The following is a 26197-nucleotide window of genomic DNA, read 5'->3' as shown; positions in this document are numbered from 1 at the left end:
TGACACTCCTTTCTGGTGCCGCTGCTCCTCCTCACCCCAGGGCTCTGCTCAGCCCCCAGCCCCCATCCCGTGGGACCCCAGCAGGAGGGGACCACTGCTGTGGCTCAATAGGAGGGCATCAGTGACTCAGGACCTGATTCCAAGTGCTGCTGTAATTGCCATAGCAACTCTGAGTATGTTTTGCAAATAAGCTTGAGAATTATAGCATTTAGGAGGCAATGGGCAATGCCATGTGCTGAGGGAGGGAGCAAAACCTCAGCAGAGCATCAAGCAATGGCTGTGAAGGCAGTGCCACTGGCAGAGCCCCGAGCAGGGACTCCCCTGCCCCCGACAGCTGGAAATGCTGACACCAGAAGTGGTATTTCTGCACCCAGATTGTGGTTTTTGGCCAGTACAGAGATGTTTTGAGGGCTGCGGTTTCCATCAATAAATAAATGCCATCCGGCACAAGCTGTGCTGAGACCAAGGAAGGAACACAGCGTGATGGGACAGCCAGCCCGTGGGATCACAGAGCCCCGATCCCTCGCATTGCAGCCCTGCACCACTTCCAACCTGTGAAGCTATCGCACGTGCCCACGGAACTGTTCCCAGGGACAAATTACAGGGAGAGAAGGCTGCCTTTAAAAATCAGCATTTACTGTCATCATAACCAGCAAAAAAACCCACGTTTCATGCGCTCTACACACTATAAAGTAACAGGAGAAGCAGTCCAAGGCACAGAATGGAGGGAGTACATAACAGCAGCTGGAGGGGGGAGCAACCAGCCAGATGGGAAACCAGGAGGAGAAGGGAGATTTTCTTGTCCAAAACACAGCCAAAGAAGCTATTAAAGTCAGCTGGTTTAGAAAAGAATTGAAGCGAGCTGCCGTCTTCCCTGATGCCTATGCTTCCCATGCAGCCCAGCACCAATCCTGCCCTGCAGAGCGATGCTCTCCCCCTGTGTGGGCACAGGCCTGGGCACAGTGCGTCCCACACCACATCCTCCAAGTGAAACCAGCTCTGGTAGTGGCACAACCAGTGCTGGCAGCAATGTGGTGCTGGGGATGTGTGGAGTGCCTTCAGCAGCACACGGAGCCCAATGGCCCTGTGAGAACCCCATGCAGCCCCTGTCCTGCCGTGGCTTTCATGATGCTCAGAAGCACAGTTAGCAGCCCTCCATGGGAAGCAGCTCCTCTGCCCACCATCCTCCTGGCTGTTTGAAGAACCACCAGTTTCATGGCACTCAGAAACCTCCTCTCAGAAACCTAAAGCAAAAGAGAGATGGATTGAGCCGCACTGGCTGTGAGAAGGGCAGGGTGGCTCCCCACTGCCCTGCTGGGGTCCTGGGGCACAGGCAGAGAGCAGGCAGACTTCTCCTTCAGCTGCTCAGCAGTGACATACACCAGACACACTGCACAGGGCACCGCCAGCTCTGAATGCACCGAATAAAGGTTTCAGCAAGATTTAATGTATATACCAATGGTATTGTGGAAGAGAGCACTGATTCTGCCTGGGCTGCGCTTCCCCCATCAAGGTACAGGGCCCTCTCTGCCCAGCTGGGAGGGACAGCAGCACCCAGGGCAGGGAGGGACAGGGCAGCCCAGTGGGTTGGCATTTCCCCAGCACCCATGGCACGCTCAGTGCCTGGCTGGCTGCAGATCCCTGAGATCCACCATTTCCCCATTATTTTAAAAGAAATCCTACTGAAGGCAGTATTGCGAGAGTTGCAGAAATACTCAATATTGATCACAGAAAGGCTGGCCCGTGGAAACAAGATCCATGTTGCTATGTGTGGCTTAGCAACATATAAATGTATTCAAACCGAATAATGAAATTATCGTGGGGAAACAAAGAAGCCATCACTTGAAGAGATGGAGGATGTGGAGGCCTCTTGGAGCTCTTGTTCACCAAGACAAGGAAGACAGCACTTATTGTTTGTGCAAACATGTGAATCCCCCCAGCCATCCCCTTCTTGCATAATGGGTGTAATGAATCTGAGCAGAGTGCTCCATGCAACGCACATCTTTGTACAGCTGGGCTGGAGCTCATTACTGCGAAAAGCACGCGGCCCCTCCGAGTGAATTGAGTCCTTGGAAGGGGAGACCGAATATTGGGGGTGAGAGAGAGGGAGGGCTGTGGGGGCAGCACTCAGCCCCAGCCTGCCTGTGCCGCAGCCACCCTGCTGAACAGCATGCTGTGTGCTCCTGAACCTGGCTGGGCCTTTACCTGGGCTCAATCTGCCTTCACCCTCACACACAGCAAAGTGCTGCCCTGAGCCCTTCTGTCTTGCACCACGAACCCCACTGGTGACCCTTGCATGGGTAGCAAGAGCATGGCTGCACTCAATTACTGCAACGGGGCGAGGCAGATGGATGCCACCCCAGGCCCAGCACCGCTCTGCTGGGCAGCTGCAAGCAGGTCCTGCCAGCCCCCAGCTTCCTCCCTCCTGCCCACGAGATCTCCTGGTTCAGGCAGGGGCAGGCGGTATCCTCCTGCATCTTTGCATAACCTCCTGCAGGCCTGCTGCTGGCACCATGACAATCTGCATTAGAGCTGGCTGGAAGTTTTCAAATAAACACACATGGGGCAAAGTACATCTCTCGCATTAAACTATTTGGGGAGAAAACAAACAGAAGAGAGTATTCAGACGATTTGTCTCTCAATCACCATCAAACACAGAGGACTACGGCTTGCTTCCCCGGCAGCTGTTTTCCCCAAGAGCTACACAGCATTTTGTTCTGCCAAACAAGCTGAGACGACCATGTGCAATGCTGCCCTGCCCTGGGGTCATCCCAGCATTGCTGCAGCTGGACACTGCTGCCTTGTACTTCACATGTTTAATGGCTGGAAGCACTTATCTTTGAGTCCTGCGCCTCGTTGCAGAGCAGCACAGCACTGTGCTCGCTGCCTTACACGCACACAAGTGTGAGAGGAGGGCTCTTCTGGTTCAAGGAGATCTTCTCCGTCACCCTCAGGCTGAAGCACAGCCCAAGCCGTGGCCCCAGGTGCGAGCAGAGCTGCTCTCCAGGCTCGCAGGGAGCTGTGTGCACGTGGGCCGCTTCAGCTGTCGCTTCCCCTGCAGTTGTGTGGTTGGTGACCCAGGGAGAGGGGAGGCACCAAGCCAGGCCCCAGGACTGGCCAGCTTCTGCATGGGCCCTGCCAGTTCTCCTAACCCCAAAGGCATGGCACTGCGAGGCTCCCTTCCATGTGCTCAGGGCTGTGCGTTTTTTTTAAACATATGCTGGGGGCTTACCTGAGAAAGCAAAAACAAGCTAAACAGCCCACCTCTTTACACAGCTGGAGTTTAATTACACATGTGGCTCATTAAAATAGGCAGGAGCAGGTGAGGCTGAGATGCACCAGTGCACGTGCTCAGCGTGCACAGTGCTGAGCCTGGGACTGCAGCACGTTTACTCCCAAACACTGCTGTCTGCCTCGTTCATGTGTCCACTGTGGGGAGGAAAGCTGTAAGGCTTCTGGGTGGCATCTTCTCGAAAACAGTCTAAGCTTGCCCTGCTTAGACACTTAATATGGAGCAAAATCAGAACCTGCTAATGCACTGCATCCCTTGACAAAAGAAAATGTAACAACGCAGAAAAAATAGTATCAATCCATCCCTGCTGCTTCTTCCCTGCACTGTCTGCTTGAGTGACCCCATCGAGAGACTGCATTGAGAGTGCTTGCAGTACTCATCAGTGACAGATAAAAAATAAAACAAAACAAAATACACTGCACCTGTGTGCAGAGGAGTCGAGGACCTGCCCAAAGCAGGGCAGGGAGCTGAGCTGCTGCCAGCCCCCCCAGCACTGCAGCCCAGCAAAGGTCTGGGGCTTAGAAGGGATTTCTGTTTTCAGCTCTACCCACCTTCATGGTGACATTGGCCTTTCTACAACCTGAAACAGAAGAAGCTAAATGGCTGCTTTTAAGCTCATAAATCCATCCCTGTCTGAACACCCCATCTTTCCTGGCTTCCCTTCTCCAGGAGCAAGTTGCTCCTAACGCCCGCCCATGATTCCTGCAGCAGCTGTTGCTTTGCAATACCCTGTGGCATTAAAGAGCTGCGGCCACCCCTGGAAGCAACCTGAATCTAGCCAAGCAGCCCAGGGTGCTGGACCCTTCCCACTGCTGCCCGGTGCCTGCACGCATCTGTTGCATGGCTGCTGCCTTCCAGTCTGTGAGCTGCAGCTTCACTGGTGCGCAGCAAATTGCAGACAGGTGGAGGCAGCAGGAAGGCTGCAGAGACGCTGGAAAAAGCCACATGGGTGCTGGGAGATGAGCAGCTATGGCCGAGCTCTGCAGGGCCTCCGGGCACACCCTGCTCCTCACCCCTGCTGCAGGGCATGCCTCACACTTTGCCAGGACTGCAGCCACCAAGGCATGATGGAAATAAAACACTTCCTACACTCTGAGCAAAATAACCCGCCCTCCACCCTCCACTGCTTCACAATGCAATCAGAGAAAGGAGTATTGGCATAAAATAAATTGAAGACGAAGAAGGAAACGTTACCTGAGGATTTGAATGCTGTCAGCTCTACAGCCTGAAAGAGGGGAGAACATTTGTTAGCAGAAAGCACGGGTCAGTCTGCTGCATGGCTGGAACCCCCAGACCCCCCTCCAAGGCCAGCAAGGCTCCTCACAGCACCAAGCTGCCCTCTTTTGCAAGCGAGCTCCTGCAGTGCCTGCACCCAGCCCCACAGAGATGGGTGCTCTGCAGGGCTCCCTGCAACTCACTGCACCTCTTGGCAGCTCCGCTGCTCAGCCCCAGCCCTGGTGTGACCTGCAGCCTGGGCACTTGCTAGAAGCATTGTGAAAACCAGGAGCAGAGCAGAGAGAACTTCCTTGTGCGTGGAAAAGTCCGCACATAAACTTCTTCCATGTGCCCAAGTGATGGTTAACGCTCCAAGGTGTGAAATTCCTGCTCCCAGCCCCACAACAATAAACATCACCAAACAACGTTTTAAAAAGCTGAAACACAAAGAACATCTTGTCTGTGTTTGTATCTTCACTTGCTTGGTGTTTTGTCGTTTTAAGTGTTTTCAAACGTTTTTAAGTAGCATCCTCTCTTCATCCAAACTATTGTGCAGCTGCCAGCGGCATTCTTAATTCACAGCTCCTCCAGAGAGTTACATGACTCACTTTGGCAGGGAGCAGGAAAACAGCACTGACTTATGTAACGCAGCAAGCAGTGCCCATTAGCCCCCGGGGGTGGCACGACGCAGGGCCCTGTGCCCTGCCAACCCCACTGCCAGGGCCTGATGCTGCACAGAGCCGCTCAGCAGTGTGGGGCTCATGGCTCCACAGGGGCAGAGGTTGGCATGGGGCACAGTGCTGTGCCCATCCTTGCCCCCCAGGATGCAGGCACCAGCCTGGCCTGCTGCACGCTGCTGAGCGCACCTTCGTTAGCAAGGAAACAAATACATTGAAAATGAAATGTTTAAGCAGCAATGACACACTAAAGTCCTAGGTGACCCTCATACAGAGGAAAACAGTTTCTGTCTTTGCTTGCTAGGAAATGCCATGGCCTTGGCATTTAGGAAATCTGCCTCCTAATACCCCTTGCATTAGACAACTCAGGCCTCTGGGCTAATCTCTTTAGCCCACGTCTCGCGTTTTGTGCCAGAGAGCTTAACTCTGCTCCCAGTTTACACAGCAAACACCTGGCTGGCTGAGAAAAGCATCACCTGCGAATTCTGGTCGGTGTTTAGCACGAAGGAGGAATGGCATTAACCGCAGTATAAATCACGGGAGATGAAAATATGGATTTTATTGAGTGGCTTCAAAATGATATGCCAGCTATAGAAGTATTATCTATTGGATAAATAAGAGCTGTCTATGTGACACAGGTTTTCAAAGGATAAATATTAGAGAGGGAGAGAGAGATCCTTCAGTGAGAGCCTTATACGAAAGTAGTTGGATTTTATTCTGAGGAAATTACAGCACTTGTAAGTCAAGTGCACAAGGACTGATGATCATTTCAATAGTGGGAGATGGAAGTGGTATCAGAGTAGTCAAATTTAAATTGTTCTCCACTTTAGGCCATACCTTGCTGAGCTCTGCATCAGGCGTCTGCCAGGGAAGTGAAATGGCTGCAGAACACTGGGCAGCCCTCCTTGGTTGGATACAACCTGGCTGCTGCACAGACAGCAAACCCCTGCTGGAAGCCTCCTGCCTTGTTCTGAACCATCCTCTGCTCACTGCTTTACAAACTCAATATCACTAGCTTCTGTTCATTTATATCCCATGCCATAGATCACCCTTCCACCACGCTCCTCTCCAGGAGAGGGGCTGCAAGCCCTGAGTGCAGCGGGGAACAGAGCAGCAGCAGGTCCAGTTCCCCACAGCTCAGAGGGGAGTGCTCTCCTTGAAAACGTCCGCTCTGGGGGTTTCCTCCCCACTGCGCTCTCTGTGTGGCTGAAGGTGGACGAATATCAGAAGGCATTACCTACCGGTCTCTCTGGTGCCATGATTGATGAAATCCCCATGGGAATTTTGCCTCCAAAGTTGCCTAGGGGACAAAGCAGCACAGTGAGTTTGGAGATTGGAATAGAAATATTCATGCTTTACCAATAAACTTTGCACTCCCTAAACATCATCCACTGAACCAAAGGGCCAGCCATAATTGCAAGTATATTCTTGCACCCACAAACTGGATGTAGCATGCAACACCTTTTTTCCCTAAAGCTCAGAAACCTATTTCCCATCACCACCTTCACCTAGTCTCCTCTAGGAAATCCATTTTTAGACACAAACATGTATTCTTGACTGAAAATAGGGCAATGCTGCATAATGCAGTTATGAGAACCCCTTGCTCATGCTCAGCCAGCCCACAGGGACAGCCCTGATCCCTCTGAGACCCACGTGCTGATAGTCCCTTGCTTTCCCTGGGAACCCTTCATCCCATGCTGTGCTCACCCTGTGTGCTCACACGGGCCCAATGTGCAAATGGGTTCAGCGCCCTGCCAAGTGAATGCATACCAATATTCAAGCCTTGGGATAAACTGTGGTCTCATGATAGAGTCTGGGCCAACAGCAGTGACAACTCTCCTTACCTCTGTTGGTGATGTTCTTCACTGGAGGGTCTTTCTGCACAGGGTTTGAAGAGGCACTCACTGCTGCAGGACTTGGTTTCCCAGTCTCCCAGGAGGTGGTGTTCCTTGGACTTGATAAGTAGTTGATGGGATGAGAGCAGTTCTGCAGTGACAAGGAAGGAATTCAGGTCAGTGAAAACTGTAACATGTGTATTTACTGGATCCAGATCCAACTTTAAAGATTGGTTTGATCTACACTGCTTCCCCTGGGACATGAGCTCTCATCCCACCCCGGTGCAGAAGGCTGTCTCCTAATCTTGGTTGATGATCTTGGGTCTGCATTGTCCAACAAGACTGCAAAGAAAGGAACCAGCCTCTGTTCTTCCTACACAGGACAAGTGGGAAGGAAAATAAGACTTCTTTCCAACATTATCCCCTTAAAGGAGCCCAAATATACGTTGCTAGGGCCCTCCTATGACGGGTGAAGGATGAACAAAGGGGGGCAGCAAAGCTTCTTTGTGACTTACTGTGAATGAGAGTGCTTTTTTCTTGTCCTTCATCCTCTGGATGGCATTCCGCACCTGAAGAAGAGCAAGGACATTACAGAGGGACACAGCAACTCAAGCAGAGCAAGACATCCTCCAGCAAGACACAGACAAAAAGCAATAGCTATCCCAGAAGCACAGTCTGTGCTATGCCCTCTGTTGCATCAACTACAATCCCAGCTACTGCTTCACTGCTACTCTGAAGAGTGACAAAGCCTCAGTCAGGTGTATCTCTTACCTCACTGTTATAGATTGCATAGACCAGGAATATATAAAGGCCCTGAAAAGGAGAGAACACAGAAAGTTAGAGATGTACAGCTGCTTTGCTGCTACTTTCCATGGGAGGAAATGAGTTTGATGCGTATTAGAACAGTTGAGGATGAGGCTAAGGGGAAGAGGCAGACACTGGGCATGGCACAACCAGGGGAAAGCTGGGCTAGAAGAGCATTCCTAAAGTCAAGCCCGAGAAAAGTTTCTTCACAGAGAGTCCAAAGGAGAGGAGGTTTCTGTTCCAGTCCCTCTTCCTTTTCCTCTCCCTCTATCTCACCTCTCAGCAGCAGTTCAGGCACTCGGCAGAAGTTGCTTTGTGCCTCTCTGGAGTCATTTAGGGGGAGCCGGCATCTCCAGCTGGGCACCGCTGCTCCCCTCACCCTACACTCTCCCACACTCCTCTTCACTCATGCATGCAAAATCCCTCCAGAAACACCTCCTTCAGATCTCAGAAACAGAAACCACCAGGAATTTGTTGCAAGGGAAACTGAAGTCCAGGAAGGAGCACTCCCTTCCCGCTGAGCCCATGGACGGGGACCTGGGCCATCCTCCCACAAAACGCAGCGTGATGCTGTGGACAATTCCTCTGTCCCGTGTAGTGACAGACCACTGCGTGCCAGCGGGAGCCTCTGATGCATGTTTAGGGGGTATTGATTCAGAGGCTTTCTGCAGCCTGGGTAAAACCTTCCCAGACCGGCACCCCATGGCTCGGGATGCACGGTCTTGGCCCCCCTCCCTCCCACCAAACTGGTGCTCCTGTATGAAAGTACTGGGCACCAGCAAGCAACCAAATGCCGTGCCACAGCCCAAAGCTCTGTTCTAACCCACAGCTCGTGTCTCACACAAGCTGCACAGCGGGAAGGACTCTGGGCACAGCCCGGAGCGAGCACCACCTGGAGGCCACAGCCAGGGGCTAATTACAGCTCCAGACCAACAATTTTGGCCTTAAGGCAGCCCTATCTGGTCCACCAGATTTATGTTATATCTGTAGGGTGTTTGTTATCGCAGCTAGATAAATCAGCTGCAGCAAGAAAAGTAATCCATCTTGTCTTCAATGAGCCTCGCTCTTCATCTGCGAGCTCTTGGCAGGCGTAATGGTAGCAATACCCTGGCGCCGTGCCACGACCTGTCCTTCAGACAACAACGCTGGTCACTCCTCCAGAGCAGATTTCTGGCCAGGCTGCCAAGGCAGGTCTTCCTTGAAATAATCATTCTGTAGGAAAGTGGAGTGGGGGAGGGAGCGCTGAGGTCAGCGGGGAGGAAAGCAAGGAAGAAGAGGAGGCCCAGCTGCAGTGGCGGGCGGAAGCAGAGCTGTGGCGCAGGGCTGCACCAGAGGAGCTGCTCTTGCCCTGCTGCTGCCCACGCCGCCTCCTCCCCAGCAAAGCAGAGCCGCCATCTTCCTCAGCGGCCGCCATCACGAGCAGCTCCGGCTCCACTCAGGGAGGGGTCAAAGAAGCAAGCAGCCATCACTGGGGAATAACTACTCAGCACAGTGCTGTGCAGTCCTCCAGATTTGTCCCAGGAACTGCTGGATGAGTAGGAGATACATGAAATAGCTTCAGGAATAAAGGCAGCCGGCCCGAGGCCGTGCCACAGGCAGGGCACAGCGGCAGGAAGGGCAGCACCTCATTCTGACTGTGTGCTGCCGGGGTCAAGGCTGTGGGGCAGGGTCAGAGCTGGAGGGGGGCACCCCAGGAGCAACCAGAGCACCCCCAGTCATCCCACCTGTATCAGGACAGCTCGTGGCACTGGGGTCCCTTCCCCACTCTGTCAGCCCGGTTCAGTTCTGGGCAGCCGGCTCTGCTGCTGGTGCTCAGCAGGTGCCCAGCGATGTAAAGCAAGGGTAAGCTGTCAGTGAAGCACATAGAAACAGCTTTTTCCTGCATCTGTCTCACTCGGATTTCACAGCCCAATGCCTTGCAAGGCTTTTCCAGCTGGTTTCTCCTGTGGTGGCAGAGGTGTGAAGCCCTCACAGTATCAGCAGAATTGGGCAAAACAGGAGCCCTGGGCTGACCCCAGCTCCGATCTCATGGTGATAGCAGAGGGGCTGCATTGACCAATTACGGGTTTCTTGCCTTGTTAGCTGGGCAGGACAGGGACTGCTGGCTCATCTTGGTCAGGTTTTGGCCACAGCACTGCAGCTCCCTGGGGCGCAGCACCTCACGATGCTGCTTCTTGCTGGGCTGAGCTCTCATGCTGCCTGGCTGGAGGAGGAGCTGCCAGGTGTGGTGTCAATGCACAGAGTAACCTTGAAAACAGTCTTCACTTTCCTCAGCTAAATAGAAAGCAGTCAAACAAACAACTACAGCAGCAGAACTTTCCAGTACAACACCAGCACATAAAGAAGCACGCCAGCCTTAGAGGAAATCCTAAGGCGATCTATAGAAGCTGTCCTCAATAGGCCAGCCAGAAAAGGAGCTGAAATACGACGTTTTTATCCCAGCTTTTTCTCAATTCCACAGTTGCCCGCCAGCATCAAAATTCCTTTTCTAGGGTAATTTCCAAATTGACCTGAACTTAGCAAAGAAGGAGTAGAAGGCAAACAAGCACTGCATATTCATGGGCAAACCCTTGACAGTTTGCCCACACAACCAGACTCACACTGAGTATTAGGAGAAAGAAGAAAAACAAAAGAAGCAGTAACTTAGAAAGCAAAGGAAGAAAACAAATCTTTATCCAGCTACCATCTCTTCTCCTATCTCACCCAAGGTGGATGTTGCTACCTGCTATCTCTGCTATCATTGCTGTGCTTTCCGTTGCATGACAGCATCCAAAACATAGAGACAGATGGAGGACTTCTACAACCAAAATTTCAATGGCTTGGAGTATAGTAACCAATTACTCTTGAATTGGATCCCCTGGAATAAAATCTGCCTTCAAGAACTGGGCAAGGGATTCTGAAAAATAGACATGTGAGTATCTAGTACAAAGCCACAGAACTGACTGTGGGTGAACGCTGATGTTATTTGGACTGGTCCAGTCTTTGTACCTGGGGCTGGGCTGAGGCCATGTAGATTCTTTGCTGCCAGGAACTACCTGTCTGTGAAGATGCCTCCCTTTTGCCTTGGGATAACTATCTCTCCTGCAAATATCAGGAGCAGTGGTGTTTAGTGCTTCTCTAGCTCCATCTACAGCTGCTTTCTTTCAAGGTTTGGAATGCTTTGTCAGCCAGGTTGTTGATGCTTTGAATTGCACGTGGCAATTCAGCAAGCCCTTATGATATTTTGTCACTATGTGTCCCTGAGGCTCAGCCTCCTGAGGTCATGAGAATAATTCCACCTCAGTGCAGAACAAAGCACTCCTTGCTGCTGTAACTAATACAATTTACTTTGCTTTCTTAATCACTTAAACACTGGTTAAAGTTTTCTTCTTTTGAAGAAACAGTAAAGTTGGAAGAAAAATGAAGTTCCCTAACGTAAGATATAAGATTTGAACCAGAAAGATGTAGCACCAGTAGGACACTCCAGAGGCTGGTGCAGAGGGGACATCAGATGGATGTGTTGCACAGGGCATATCTTGCATATCTTGGGAGCAGGAGCTTAAGTTTCTCCAGATAAAATAGCACAACAATTTGGGAAACTTGGGCTGGACTTCAAGCCTGACAAAGTTTCCCAGCTGGTAATGCAGGTGGATTGCACTGCAGCACGAGAAACAGCAGGTACCTGCTTGGCTGTGAGGTGAGGATGAAGGTGGTGCAGGACTCACCTGGAGGGAGTTAAGCACGATGAAGACGTAGGCCCAAATGATGCTGAGGTGGACAAGGATCCCACACACCCATGTCAGTCCCAGCACAGGCAGCAGCACCAAGATGGGTTTGGCTGTGGCCCTGTCAGAAAGTAAAGCTCAGAGTTACTTGGGCATGTTTAAAAGCAGAAGCATTGCACTGGCACCATACTAGGCTGTGGAACACTGTGGGTTCTGGAGCACTCTGCCCTGTATTTTGCAGTTTAGAAGAGAGCTCTCCTTGTTTTTACCCAGGAGACGGCTCTGTACCCCCAACAAGCGTCTCTGACGAGGTGCTGAGCAAGCAGCACCCAAGATGGTTGCAATGAAACATTCCTTTGCAAGCAAAATTAGAGGAGAAAAACCAAACACTTCACTTCCCAGCCTGCGATGTGCCAGCCTTGCTCTTTTTTTATCATTGAGAATTAATAAGAAGGGAGCTCTTTGACGTCATTAGCCATGAGAAAATAGCTATTCCCCTGGAGTTGCTGCTACAAGAAGGGCTTCTGTAGTTGTTTTACAAGCACATGGATGTCACCCTGCCCTCCTGCACTGCCCTATCTTTGTGCCTCTGTAATTTCGGGAAAATTTATTTATGATAGAGGGGAACAATGCGTGTCTAGCAGGGGTATCTGGCGCCAGCTAACAACAATAAAAATCCATAGAGATGATAAAGTAGTGACTCAAGCAGCAGTTTTTAGAGGTCTCCCTACATTAACTGATTACAGAAGTCCATGTTGCCTCTCCTTCCCCATGTAATTGCTGCCAGGGTTCCTTTCAATCCACCAAGTCCCAAGCATTTAGAAAATACTTTTTATTAAGATAAATAGCCCAAAGCTCCTATACTGGGTACATCTTCTGGTAAGCGTGTACAAGTGCTATGGAAGTAATGACTTTGAACCACAAAGTTCTGTGGAAAGGACTCCCTTTTTTGACTCGGATCTCTGTGAAATTCCAGGAAACCAGGCACTTCATGTCCCTTGGCTCCTGGAAACACTTGAGGCTGCTCCCTCACTTCCCTGTAGTTACTGTTTTACAGGATGTCTGCACACCTGACAGCAAGCTGCTCAGCAGCACAGAGAATTAATGTTCTCAGTGGTTAAGAGTCCAGCAGAGGAACTGCCTTTGAGCGATGCTCAGCCACTCTAGAGGAGAAAATCCTTTCTATCCAGACAGCTTCAACTCAGTCTGTCATCACATGCAGTGAGACAAAGACCCTCGGTTTAACAGCATTTCCATTTCATTCTATACTCCTTCAGCCAGTGCTGTGATCTGCTTACCATATTTGTATTCCAATCTGGTTCTCCAGGCTGCTGTTGGGTGTCAGCATCTTTGCCCTCCTGCGAGCACTGGACACAGTCACCACCACCACCCGGAAAAGCACAAAGGTGTTCACCTGTCAGAAAAGAGCCAGCAGACCCATTAAGCTTCAGTGATCTGAACTCCAGTGAGGTGAGACTCTTTTCTGGGAAGTCAGTAACTAATTTTCAGAATGTGAAGAGACGTGTTATCGCTCCTGAGAAAAATGAAATACCTTATAGGGTTATCAGCACAAGTATCAGGTCTGTAAAAACTGATCTCAAAACCTCTCCCACGGAATGTCTTGGTAAGAGGCTGCTTTAGCCTCCTTCAACGCTGCACCTTTTTCTGCTGCCGTGTTGTTCTGCTGTGATACTGACAACTACTTCAAGGATGATATTCCCATATGATGAGCAGATCTTTATTTAAGGTGAAGTCACATTTAGCCTACACATTTATCACCATCCCAGACAAAACAGAAACTAGTCAACACAATTTTATTAACTATTTTTTAATATAAAAAAATCTGTTTTGATTGAAAAGACTTGTGGAACTATGTGTGAAGTTTAACAAAAATTCCCAACTCAAAAACCACCAGGAAAGCCAGTGAGCAAGCATTTAGCTGCAGAAGTGCTGGGACTGCTGACTCTGCAGTGCTTTCCTCAAACCAGGATGCAGGAATCAGACCTGCCAGGAAGGCTTTGGCACTTACTGCCAGGATGAAGAGAACAGGCCCAACAAAGGCCCAGATGATATTGGTCTGAACATTCAGCCAGCAGTGGTTGTCTGCCACATAGTTATTGAAGGAAGTTGCAAGGGTCACACCCACGATAATGGCTGGAAGGCCTGCACAAATTAAAAAATACGTATAAATAAAAAGATAAAATAAATTAGAACCCAGAAAAAGCAAGTATGACCCGAGCAGATCAGCTGAGCTCTAGAAAATTGCTTCAAAACCCCCATGACCCAACATGCTGCAGCATGAGCCAGCTCAGCCTCCCAAACCCCACTACAATGTGAATTTACTACAGCTGAAATCTGCCCCAGCTCTACAAGACCAGATTTATATGCTGTCAGCATCACTTTTTGTAGATATAAAGCATTACAAATCCTGAGCCCTGACCAAAGTAATTTACTCAGACTGCTGTTTTAACAAAATGGACGATCAAAAACATAAAACAATGCAAAATACTGTAACTACTTTTTCAGTATGCAACCAGGTATGTGTTTTGCAAGGTGCACTGACCTAAAAAGGCTTCTCTTCAATATAAATCTGTTTATTCCAATGAATTTTATGCACCCAAAGGAATCACGCAGAATGAAGACTGCTTAATCAAGAACATAACTATATTTTAATAACAAATACAATAGCGATTCTCTACAAGAATTTACCACGAGCTTCTTCCTCTTGTTCTTTGTATTGAACCCTTGGTTTTAGAGAAATAACAGAAATGCTTTTCAGCTTACATCTTGAGAGTGGTGATTTGATACATTAGGGTATGAAAGCCTCTGAGGAACAAGTGACAGCAGGCCCTCATATTGAGCCAAGCCAAGCATTGGTCTGACTGCACCACTTCTGGGGGAATTTCTCCTATTTTCTGAAACGTTTGCTATAGAAAATAATTGATGCATGTTTCTGAGTCTGCAGTGCAGAGGAATCTGTAGATACCCCAGCCTGTCGCGTAGTAGAACTTCATTCTCCTGTCTTCACTCATGTTGACTGCTACCACCTTACTCCACAGGAGAAGCCCCTCAACCAGCATCCACGAGAAGGCTGCCATGAATGAGAGATGAAGGAAGGCAGTGACCAGAAAACACAGCACCTGGAGAGAAATCACATGCTCCTTCAGGAAGAAAAGTCCTCTGGAAAATTCCGAGAATGTGCATCCAGGAAGAAAACTGCAAAACCTACATTGCTGTTCTACAACTGCTTGTATTTCCTGAAGGCTTTTGTGGTAAGAAGCAAGAGGTGAACTTTCCTGACAAATTGCACACTTCAAACACAGAGTCACAATTCTTTCCTAGATGCAAACTACAGGTAGCTAATGAAATGTTAATAGAAGGAATTAAACTTCTGTTAGCTCTGCTGATGATAACACCTCAGCAGGACTGGTCCTGCGAGGGAAACTGGTCCTGTGAGGGTATGTTTTAGTGAGCTTACCTGGTTGGTCTTGGCCAATTCACTGAACATGAGCAGAGCTTCTGCTGCAGCTAATGCAAAGATCAGGTTCTTGTGTACAGTTGTTCGTTCATTCTTGGGGACACTGGGGGAGGAGACATGAAGACCTCAGCTGCAGGCAAGTGAAAGGATTTGAAGTGTTCTGAAGGGTGCTTGCTGGGCTGTGCAGACCTGCCTGGATAATGTGTGATCTTTCTACTATTCACTGCAAAGATGACAGTCCAAAGAGGCAAAGGACTGCCACAGTGCACAAGCACTTGGTGCTGGGAAGCACTCAGCTCAGCCCTTGGCCAGTGCTCTGAGGGACAGGCAGGGAGTAGGTGGAGGATTCACTGCTATACTCTCACAGGGCAGATCTCTGTGCTTGCTGAGTCAGAAACAGTCCTTGCACTGTTTATTTCATAAAAATTAGCTCTACCGGAGCAGCTTTTATGGGAAACAATGTTTGTCTGATAAATGCCTTTCCACGGGCACTGAGGTGTGAGCACAGCTCATGTAAATATCTCCATGGAAACCACAGTATTGCATCCCCTCCATAGGCAATGCCAGCCTCTCCTTTCCCTACCCTCTGCTGCCAGCAACCGACTGCAGCTCCCCAGCTCTCCCCCGCCCATCAACAGAACTTGACACTGACAAGCTGCCCTTTCTGCACTTGTACTGAGGCAAAATATCAAACAAAAACTATACAAAGGCCACAAGTAATAACTCCTCTTACCCAACCACCAAGAATAAAATGAAGGTAACAAGCAGGGCACAAAAGGAAACTCCACATCCGATAAAAGTCAAGGTTTGTAGTGTGAGCTCCTCCTTGGTGGTCCTCTGCCCCAGTCATGGAACAACAAAAGGCAAAACCCCCGTGAATTAACATTGTGCTACTTGCAATTCCTGCACCCACCCCACAGATCAGTTGAGAAAGGCTGCTTGCTCACCTTTATCTCATACACTTGCAGCAGCACAGCGAAGTTTGTGGTGTGGTTGCAGAAACAGACAGTGGAATCTGGGAGAGATGTCACCACAGAGCAGCCAGCTGTTGACCACATCCCACCAGCATCCGGGCTAACATGTGGCAAAAGAAAATGAAAACATATTAAAATGACTGGCAACTTTAACAGAAAGCCAAGGCACTGAGGGAATTTCATGTGGAGTTGCAATGAGGAAGAAGAGGGTAACAGATGGCACTTCTAGTGGTTTGGTCTCAGCAGGTTTGCCTTATTCAGTAGGCTTGCACAGGAAAATTGTCCTGAATGCTTGTGTACCTACGAGCCTTTCTGGTAGGTAACAAATCAAGGCTGACCATTTTAGTTGTACATACCTCATTAAAAGTCACTTGCTTTTGAGTGACTTTTCTAAAGGAGAGAACTCTATTCCAGCAGATAGCAGATGTGAGAGAATTACAGATCCTTACTTTTTACCTTTACATTTATGCTGTTATGTTTGTTTTTGCAGTGAAAATAAAATCTTATAAATCTGGTGACCTGAACAAGAGCAAGGCACCTGATGCTGAAGTTCCAGAAGGCACAGATGGGCCCCACCAGCTTATCAGGCAGGTCCTGCAGGAGAGATGGAAAAGAAGAGGTTGCACAGCCACACATGCATGCGATGCAGACTTGTGACAGCCGTTTGCCAGGCTGCAGTGTAGCAGAGCAAGGGCTGTCAGTGTGAGACATCACCTCCCGGGGAAAACGGAGGGCAAGGTAAGAGCTGGGTGTGGGACACACAGAGCCCAAGAGTTCTGGAGGCCTTGGGCAAGCTCATGGCACTGCCTGGGGGTTTGGCTGTGCCGTGCTCCTAGCTGAGGTGGGGGATGTACCTGGGTATGGTGCTGCAGATGGTAGCGCACAGAAGTGCTTATCTCCTGGTAATCGCTGAGCACGGTGGATGAAATCACAGCAGTGCCCACCGCAGTGCTCAGGTCCCTGCGAGGGAAAGCACGCTGCTCAGAGAGCGCCACCGGGCGTGCTCAGAAAACAGGACCGCGCTTCATACGAGACAGGGCGCGCGGTGCTCCGACCCGCCGGCGAACAAAAAGCCCCGCGCTCCAGCAGCGAGGCTCGGAGCAGCCGCGCGGGGGCCGCGAGCAGCGCCGTAGCGGAGCGCCGGGCCGAGCGGCAGATGCGCGGGCAGCCGTCGCCCCCTGGCGGTCAGGAGCTCCGTCCGGCTGCGGGGCTCCGCACCCCGGCTGTGCTCCTGACGGTCAGCGCAGCAGTCCCGCAGTCCCTAACTCACCCAGCGGAGAAGCTCTTTCCCAAAAGCACGCAGGGGACGTTGTGGTGCACGTAGCACGTGCTGCCACAGCACAACTCGGGCCGGGACGCGTAGAGGCGTCTTTGCCTCCCCAGAGCCCTGACTGCTGGGCCCCTTTCTATTTGCCTCCCTGGAAATCTAGGGGTGAAGGTGACTGGGATGGGATGGAGCAGGGTGGATGTTAGCCCAAAGGAGAGGCGCTGAGAAACTCAAGAAACGGACTTCAAAATGGACTCTCCCCTACCCCACTGGTGCAAGGGGGTTTCTGCTTCACTCACTTCTGTCCTCCATCGGAGGCAGCCACGTCTTGAAAGGCAGCCCTGCTGCCTGGGCCGGGCAGGCAGTGCTGCAGGGAGCTGTAGCCAAACCACATGTTCTTCACTGTGACCCTGCGGAGACCTGGGCAGAGAGAGCACTGTAGGATGGGTGCAGGCACACAGGGCAACCCAGGTCTCAGCACTGCTGCCCCAGGACTGGATGCACAATGCTGTGTGTGTTGTGCTCCCCCACCTCCAAGCTGTGCCTGTGGAGAAGCTCCAGATAACCTCTCCCACTGCCCCTCACCCTTTCATGGAGTGTGTCTCCTCCATGTGCTCCTCCAGACAGCCTGTGGGCAGAGTAAAGACCCTTCCTGCTGAATGTGCTGCAGAAGTGCCACAGGAAGAACCCGCAAACAGCAGGCTTCGTGGCCTACCTTTGGCTTTCAATCTTTGAATCTCTTCAACAGGGATTTCAATGAAGTCAGGCCTGTCCTCCTCAGGACTCTGGATCAGGTATGTCTCACTGCTCAGCTGCTGACTGCTCAGCTCCAGCTTCCTGACCTCTATCCCTGTAGCAGAGGCAAAGTCAGGCACTGAAACAGAGTTCAGCCTTTGTCCAGAGCTGCTGTGCAGCAAAAAGCTGTCAGGATATTATAACCACAGCCAAGAGTCACAGCAGCAGATGGACCCTGAGCCAGGTCCCTGTGAGATGCTCCCCTGTTCTCTGCACCTCACACTGCCACTCACCAATATTTTGATGCTGGATTCTGATCTTTGTCCTCCCTGAAGTCAGCAGTGGGGCCAGAAGTGACACCACTCTGTCACAGAGCTCAACAACAGCCATAGGCCCTCCGACAGCCTGGAAACATGCAGAGAATAACAGAAGTCAGCACCTGCACTGCTAATTCACAGTTCTCACACCTCACAATAGTTTTCACGAGTGCTTAGTCTTTGTCAGAAGAAGAGATGTAGGGGCTTAGCACTTTTGCTTTGCTTTTCTAGTAAGTCCTCTTCAAAGGCATACATTCCCAGTTCCTTCAGCAGTGGTGAAAAGACTTGCAAGCAGGGAAACTTGCCAGTGTTCATAAATAGCCACTAAACAGAAAGCAAACAAATAAAGAAGCTTCTGGGAAGCAAAGAAACAAACTGCATTTTAGATCAGACTCCTGAATTTTGGTGAAACCGTGAAATGACCCTGAAAAGGTTTTACCACTGGAGGCGAGATGGTGACTGGCCCAACTGCAGCACAGGTGCCACCGCTGTGCACAGTCAAAGACCTCCCAGCAACAACAATCAGGTCCTTCCTCCTTTTGCAGATACATCTCCTACACCACCTACGCTGAGCCAGGGCTGGTTTTATGCCACTATCAGGAAGCTGTGAGTAATTGTGGACACAAACTATCCAGCATCCTTTCATCTCTGGAGGTTCCTGGCTCCCTCCCCATGCTGGCTCAGTTCTGAAGCGCTGGCCTGGCTGAGCTCTGTCACAGTTTTCCCAGAGACAGGTGGAGATTGTGGGCCATACAAATACATGTGAGCTGTAAAAAAGACCCGTGTGAGAAGGGAAAAAGCCAGTGAAGAAAATCCTAACGGGGGTGGGATGATGGAAATTCCTCACATAAAGTTTGATGGTGATTTGAACAGTATGGGGTCTGGTGATAGACAACTTCTTGGCAGCCACTTATGGAAAATACAACAAACTGGAAATGCCCTGCCAGAGACAGAAGGATGTGGGAACAAGGAATCTGCATAGCGCCAGAGTCCGCAAACTGTGTGCAATTCTGCAAATCTGGGCTGTCAAAGTGGAGAAGCTTGAAAGAGCCGAGCTGGCCTTTGGAGAGAACCCTTCTCTGAGCTGGCACAAAGGCTGTGTGCCCATCCTCACTGCGGTTACTGGAGCTCCAGAGTATGGCCATAAAGGACACGCGACTATGCAAAGAAGTCTTCAGCCCACAGTCATACTGCAAGCCAAGGACCTGCACACAGAGCAAATGAGCTGATGAGGCACGCAGCTGGCACATCACCTGGCTGATGGATGACCACGTTTCAATATTCTGCTCTTCCAGGATTAACTCAGTCACTTCCATGTAATATTGGCCCAACTGCTCCAGCATCTCCAGCTCCTCTCTCTCCTGGACTTCCACGTCAGCAACTTCCTTTAGTAACTGAAGCACCATGAGGAGGTCAGAGGATGCCACAGGTGTCTTTTCTTTCCTCAGAACAGTTGCCAGGACATCAAGAGTACCGAGAGCGACAGAGAGGTTCATGTCTCGGACATTACTTGTGAAGATGTTCTCAGGAATCTGCTGTGGAAAGGAAATCAGCATAGCTTAGGTCAGTGCAGAGCTGTGATCTCTGCCCAACTGCCAGCTATGCAGTGTGCTGGGACCACGAGCAACACATTGCGTGCCCTAACCCTAACACCACCAGCTGGCACACCTCAGGGCAAGGAGCTCTGCCCTGACATTTTGAACACTTTTGTCCCCCTCAACCTCATCCAACCCAAAGCCACAGTTTGCTTAATCACAGCACAAGTTACAGCTGTGCTGGTTGCATTCTCCAACAGCAGCTTGGAAGAGGCCACAGGCATAATTTTTAGCAAAGTTTTGTCAAATAACAGCAGAAATCAGCAACCTCAACAGCTCCTGCTGCTCACAGTGCCCTGAAGCCATCAGCTGCTGCAGGACTCACCACCATCCTCTTTGCAAGTGTGTTCACATGGCTGACAAGCAAATGGCTGGATTCCAGCTGAGCTTTTTTCAATTGCCAATATGCATCTGAGAAGAAAACAAAAGCATAACCATAGCTGTTCTGTCTAGCAGTGTGGCTGACATATGCTCTGCTCAAAAGCTGGGGAATGCTCTCAGATGCTGGCTGAGCTCGTAAGACATCCAGGACAAGGAGACCTCACAGCTGCATTTTATTTCTAGTACAAGATCCCATCTGGAGAGACAGCACAACGCCTTTGTCTCCTCCCCACTCCCCCCACCACGTCTGGAGATGCTGGAATTAGGAAGCACCCTGCAGCATGGTATCCAGAAGCCACATAACTTTATAAGGACCACTTCACTGGTGAGTAACAGTATAATGCATCAGACCACATACTGACTTAGCAAAGTCACTGCTAGGGCACATTTTCTGTGTAGTCTCTTCAGATCAGACACTGGGCCTCCCCACTGCTGACTATGAGCCTAGCTTGGACCCCCAGGAATGAATGCTGTGGAACCAATGAACGAATAGATAACAGATGCCGTACCCTTTCTGTAGCGACAGATAAAAGGCAAAGATTGCAAACAAGACGTGTGACGGAATGCGCTGCTGCCAACTTCAAAAACTCGACATTCTTCAACAGGCCCTGTAGAAACACACAAACAGAAGGCCCACCGCTCCCCAAAGACACGCCATGCCCAAGCAGATCTTGCTTCCTGTAAGCAAGCCGTGAGCTCTGTTGAAGACAAAAGCTGTGAACTGCTCTGAAACTAGTTGCACTGCTTTGCTGGAGCAGTGCAGAGACTGGGCCCAAGGTGCTTCTAGCACCCAGAAAAAATTGGAGGAGGTGGCAATGCCAGGTCCTGAGCTCATATGTTATCAGGACTGCCAAACCAATCTGGTTGACAGACAGACCCCATCCCCAGCAGCCCATGGAAACACCAGGTATGCAAACCCCAGAAACACCATCACTGCCAAGTAAGCATTTCTCATGGAAGAGAGAATGAGTTTCATTAGCTCAGGGCATCAGAGCAGCTATCTTTGCTAGGGTGACTGCAGGGGTTTTCAATGACCAAGGGTTTCATGAGAGTTATGGCTCTAAGGACAATTTGGAAATTGCTCATCCCAGCTCTGAATCTCCTTGCACTTTCCTTCCCAAAGGAGATGGTCTCCACACACTGCAAAAGTTCCCTCACCGAGGACAGGATTTGTTTCTCAGGCCATCCCTTGCTGACCTCATGCAGAGGAAGGGAGGACTTACCTGGGCAAAGAAACTGTGCAGTCACTTCCTCAACAGTGCTTTCAATCTCCAGAGCATTCAAGCTCCACCCAAACACAAGCTCTTGTTCTACCATCCAGCACGACCGAACATTCTCAATCTGCTCCGTGCTCAGGACTTTCTGCCAGATATGCAAGTCTGTGATGTTCCCACTGAAGGACTCTTTTGCCTTGAAGGTGCCCCCCAGGGAATCTTGATCCTGCCCAATTATGAAAGTGCCCTGGCCGTAGATGGCCTGAGGGGCAGCCAACCCTGCAGTACACAGGCCGCTGGCCGATGCCCTCCTTTTACCATCAGCATAGATGGCCCAGGTCCCATTTTCCTGCTGCCATGTCACACAGAAGTGATGCCACTGTCCATCCGCACGGAACACAGGCAGGTATGGGGAATGGTGCCCATGGACAATGAGAGCAAATCTGACAAAGCCTTCCTCATCAACAAAGCCACGGAGCTGGAATTCGTTAATAAAAGCTGGCACAGCATAGGAAAAGACAGTAGCAATCTCCTGAGTCCTGGTGTCCCACTGGAGATGGGCACAGGCTGTGACAGCAGGCAGCACTGGGAAGTCAGAGAGCACCTTCACATATTTTGTGTCTGTTTTGACTCCAAACACCAGGACTGGCACAATATGGTTCCCTAGAAAGAGAAATTCCAGCTGGCATGAGCAAGTTTTGCATATGATTCTTCTTCATCTTCCACTTATACTCACGTCTCCATTTTGGTTTGTGCAGGACCCCGTCCCTTTCGTTCAGCCAGACAGAACCTCTGATGTGGTGGGACTGCAGCAGTTTGCTGAAGGATGATTGCTCGCTGTCTGGGGGCTCAAAAAGCAGCTGAGCAAAGCGCTGGTCACAGAACCTCTCTGCATGCCACCAGTCCAAAGCAGTGGGCACGTATTCATACATGTGTCTCAAGGTCTCTATCATAACAGGAGCAAAATCTGAAGGAAAAAACAGAGTGGAGCGTGTGCCTTAGGAAGCAACAGCCAGCCTGCAGGATGCACAGTGATGGGCAGAAGGCAGCGCAGTTGGCTGCACGAATGTAACTTTAGCTACAAAATACTCAGATAAGTTTTTTTACTTTCACTTCTGCAGTGGAACACTTTTAATGCATTGTTGCTCTGTGCTGAATATTGCTTGTAAAAACAGCAGTTCTGATGAGAACACTCACCTTTAGAAGTCTGATTCTCAGCAAGAGCTGCAGAGGCAAAGAGGCTCCTGGATAGACTGCCAACCTGTTGGGAAGGCTGTTCTGTAACACTCCCATAAAGCACCAACACTGTCTCAAATATTCACATTATTAAAATTATTGCAAAGCTCACCAGAAAGCTGAAGAACCAAGAATCAGGTCTCAAGTCTCTCATGCTGACCAACTGGCAAGCTTTCAGCCCTTGCTAGAACAAACAAGATATTACTGGAGGTGCACTGCAGAGGCAGAAGCATTCTGCAGAAAGACAATCCATGGAGCAGGGCTGTTATTCTCAGAAAGTCTGGAATTCAAACCAAGAAAAGGGCTCTCTGAGGCACCTTTCCTGGATGTTGTCCCACCAGTTCTCAGTTCTCCTTGAAGAACAGAAGGTATCAGTCTAACATCTGTTTCCAGGATACAGAGTAATTAATGATAAAACATATATGGATGTGTGATATCAATAGACGGGCAAGTTAACCTCTTTATCTGCATTAACTAAATAAAAGAGCCATCATAATTACATCGTTAAGCAGTGCCAACTCACGGGTAGCTTTTCACATCTCTTTTAAAGTCCGAGGGAACACAGCTCTGGCACAGTTCCTGCTGACCTGCAGCCCCATCCACCATAGTGTAACACCTGTCTGTGCAGGGCATCCTGCTCCAGAAATTGGAGTGCAAGGCCACATAAAGCCAGCAAGGGCGTAGATAAGGGTTTGTAAAGAGACAAACATGGGAACTGGCAGTGCGACCTTCAGGGCAAACAAGCCCTACAGCTGTCTCTCAGCAGTGACACGGCGAGCTGCGAGAAATCTCTTTGACCCCAGTGAGGCTCTCGCTGCACTGTGTGTACAGTAAAACTGCAGTAAAAGCACTTTGCTGCTAAGGGACTAAGGAGATGTGCTCTGAAGCCCTGACTCTGACGACGTTCTGAAATGGTTCAGCAGCGACTTTACAGAATCAGAATCACAGAATCACAGAAGTGTAGGGGTTGGAAAGGATCTCCAGAGATCATCGAGTCCAACCCCCCTGCCAAAGCAGGGTATCCCTAGGTATCTTTGGTGAACTTGTACCGATTCTTTTTCATCAAAAAAGCTTGAAAACCCTTACGAGCAGAGCGCACAGCTCCCCGCCCGACAGTGCTACCGGGGAAGTTTGGAGCGGGGGCAGTGAAATAAGCGGGATACGGGGAGCTGGTAGCGATGCGGGGCGGGTGAGAGGGACAGCTCCGCCACTGCCGTCGAGGAGGACGGGGCGGCAGCGGGGCGGGCAGCGGGGCTCGGCATCACCGCCCTGCTGAAGCGGGGGGCGGCCCGCTCTGCCCCGCGGGGACACCGCGCTCCGCACCCCGCCGCCCGCACCCCGCAGTCCCCCCCGCAGAGCGCCCAGCCGCCGGCCTCACCCGTGACGCGCACCGGCGCCCGAACGGCGGTGGCGACGCGGAGCCCCGGGCGGAGCTGGCTCCGACCCCCGCAACGGAGCCGGCTCTCCGCGCGCCCCGCGCCCCAACCCGCATGCTGGAGGGAGCTCTTTCCAGGCAGTCGCCGCTCCGTGAAAGTCCCGGTAAAGCTACTGCAGGAAAGCTGGTCCCTGGCCCTGGCAAGAAAAAAGAGGCAGTGGGGAATTACCGGGGATCCTTCTAGCAGCGAGCGTCGAACAGGAGCGTGCTCAGGAGATCCGCGTGAAGATCGGCCCTAAAGGGATGACCGCGGCGCGGAGTGCGACAGGCTCACGAGAGACAGGAGCCCCGGCGGCACCGTCGGCGCAACCCTGGAGTGACGTCCCCCAGCTTCACGTCGTGGCATCCCCTCAGCGCCGGGATCCCCGCAGCAGCCCCAGGGCCGGATCAGGCCAGCGCGGAGCAGGCGAGGGCTGGAGGGCCACGGGCAGCGCCATGGGCAGCGCTGCAGCCGCCTCGCAGGGCCGAGCTGCCCTTATGATTAATGCCCATTCACTTCTGCTACAGCAACAGGCGCGCAGTTCCCACTCCTCCCTCTCTGCGAATGCTTGAATCACACCATGGATTCACGGGCAACTGGGTTTTGTTCTTCAGGGTCTTCGTCCGGGAATGAAGGCAATTATCACATCTCAGCGCCTCTGCTTGCCGCAATAAATCTCTCAGAGAAGAATGGACCTTTGAGACAGCTGCTCGGGGCTGCTTAGTCACCGCTGCCAGTTGGGAAGCGGCCATGGCGCACACAGCGGCACACAGCGTCCAGGGCCGCCCCGAGGGGCTCTGCAGCGCCCGGCAGCTCTGCCAACCCTGCTCGATGATGGAGGGAGCAGCATCCGAGTCCAGCCCGGGGACCTTCTGGTGAAAAAGTGCAAAGCACTTTTCAAACTTGCAGCTAGATAAAGTTTAATAAGAGCAGTTACCCAGCAGATAGCAAATTACTTTATTTATGCAAATTACCTTATTTATGCCCGTGCTTCAGATTGAGTTAACCAACTTTTTGCAATGGGATTAACTGTAGTTCCCTGATAGAGTTAGAACTAGAATCCAGACCACGGCCTCCACCCTCACTCCTCTTTATTACAGACAGCATCCTCTCTGCATGTGCAGAGGTGAAGAAAAGTTTCCAGTGCTCAGTGAATGCTGCCTGAGTTTGCAACCTCGTCTGCACATGTTCTTTGGGTTTGACTTTGAACTAATTCCTATAATCACACACTATGCTTTGGAAGGAATCAAGGTCGGCTCTAGCAAGCTTTGTCAAGAATGCTTCATAGGCGTTGTAAAGGAAGAGCAGCAGCTCCAACCACATGAAAGCTGGTATTTGGCATCTGTTTGCTTCTTGCCATGGCAGCAGAGTCATCCCCGCCAGTTCTGGTAATTCATCATTGTATCTGCACTAATTCACACAAAACAAATACTCAAGACAGTCAGCTGTCTCCTTAAGGCATCTGCAGTTCCTAAAGTCAGCCTTCATTCCATACATCCCAAAATCAATTAGAAATAACAAAGTTCTTAGTGTTAAGAGATGTCCGTCCAGTGCAAAAAGACCTTGGCAAGCAGAGGTATGACCTCAGGACAGTAAGATGCTGAAATTCCAGTGTACTTTTAATGCCTGCAAATCTCCTTAATAAGCAGATGAGCAAGGGGCAAAATGTGTCGTGCAGCTTGGGTGATGCTGTCACTCTGAGTTAGCTTATTTATAAATAGGTTGCAATTCTGTTTACACGTAGTCAATTAAAAAAATCAGCTCAGGTGCATTTTAGGAAGTGTTATCCTTACCAGCTAGTAAACCCTGATCTACCACCCTCGAGGCACATCTTTCACACAACCCACGAAGGGCTTCCCAGCACACGGGCCAGGAACACGTTAATCTTCATAAATCAAATAGTTGCCAAGTGGAGTAGAAAGCCATGTGTCCAAATAAGATGTATTGAAAAATGGAACAAAGTGATGTGTGTGTCAAAGATCACTAGGTCATGTTGCAAGCCTGTCCCCTCTGGAGTTATCCTTCAAAACATCTCCCTAGCCCAGCTGTAGGTGTTAT

General features: G+C 50.6%; 1 protein-coding gene across 5 annotated transcripts; it reads right to left on the bottom strand.

The window, feature by feature from the left end:
* Positions 1-38: 38 nt before the first annotated feature.
* ADGRD2 (adhesion G protein-coupled receptor D2) lies at positions 39-24875 on the bottom strand. 5 transcript variants are annotated; one of them, XM_052668138.1, is made up of 26 exons: positions 24329-24875; positions 22837-22908; positions 22686-22749; positions 22225-22455; positions 21498-22151; positions 20784-20882; positions 20219-20304; positions 19552-19833; positions 18275-18386; positions 17962-18096; positions 17546-17666; positions 16834-16939; positions 16518-16573; positions 15953-16079; positions 15739-15842; positions 15006-15108; positions 14514-14667; positions 13557-13690; positions 12826-12941; positions 11528-11648; positions 7791-7832; positions 7535-7588; positions 7029-7170; positions 6426-6484; positions 4487-4517; positions 39-1244 (listed from the first exon to the last, which is right to left on the bottom strand). In XM_052668138.1, exons 2-26 carry the CDS (start codon positions 22876-22878, stop codon positions 1237-1239), a joined length of 3183 nt encoding a protein of 1060 aa, XP_052524098.1. In that variant the 5' UTR covers positions 22879-22908; positions 24329-24875; the 3' UTR covers positions 39-1236. The 5 variants fall into 5 exon arrangements, with proteins under 5 accessions (XP_052524098.1, XP_052524099.1, XP_052524096.1 ...); XM_052668139.1 differs by having other exon boundaries at positions 39-1230; XM_052668136.1 differs by lacking the exon at positions 39-1244 and adding an exon at positions 1267-3429.
* Positions 24876-26197: the final 1322 nt, after the last annotated feature.

Source organism: Tympanuchus pallidicinctus, unplaced genomic scaffold (genome assembly GCF_026119805.1).
Source record: "Tympanuchus pallidicinctus isolate F22 unplaced genomic scaffold, pur_lepc_1.0 scaffold8, whole genome shotgun sequence".
NCBI lineage: Eukaryota > Metazoa > Chordata > Aves > Galliformes > Phasianidae > Tympanuchus > Tympanuchus pallidicinctus.
Note: the sequence above shows the minus strand (reverse complement) of the source record. Positions and strands in the feature narration are given on the sequence as shown.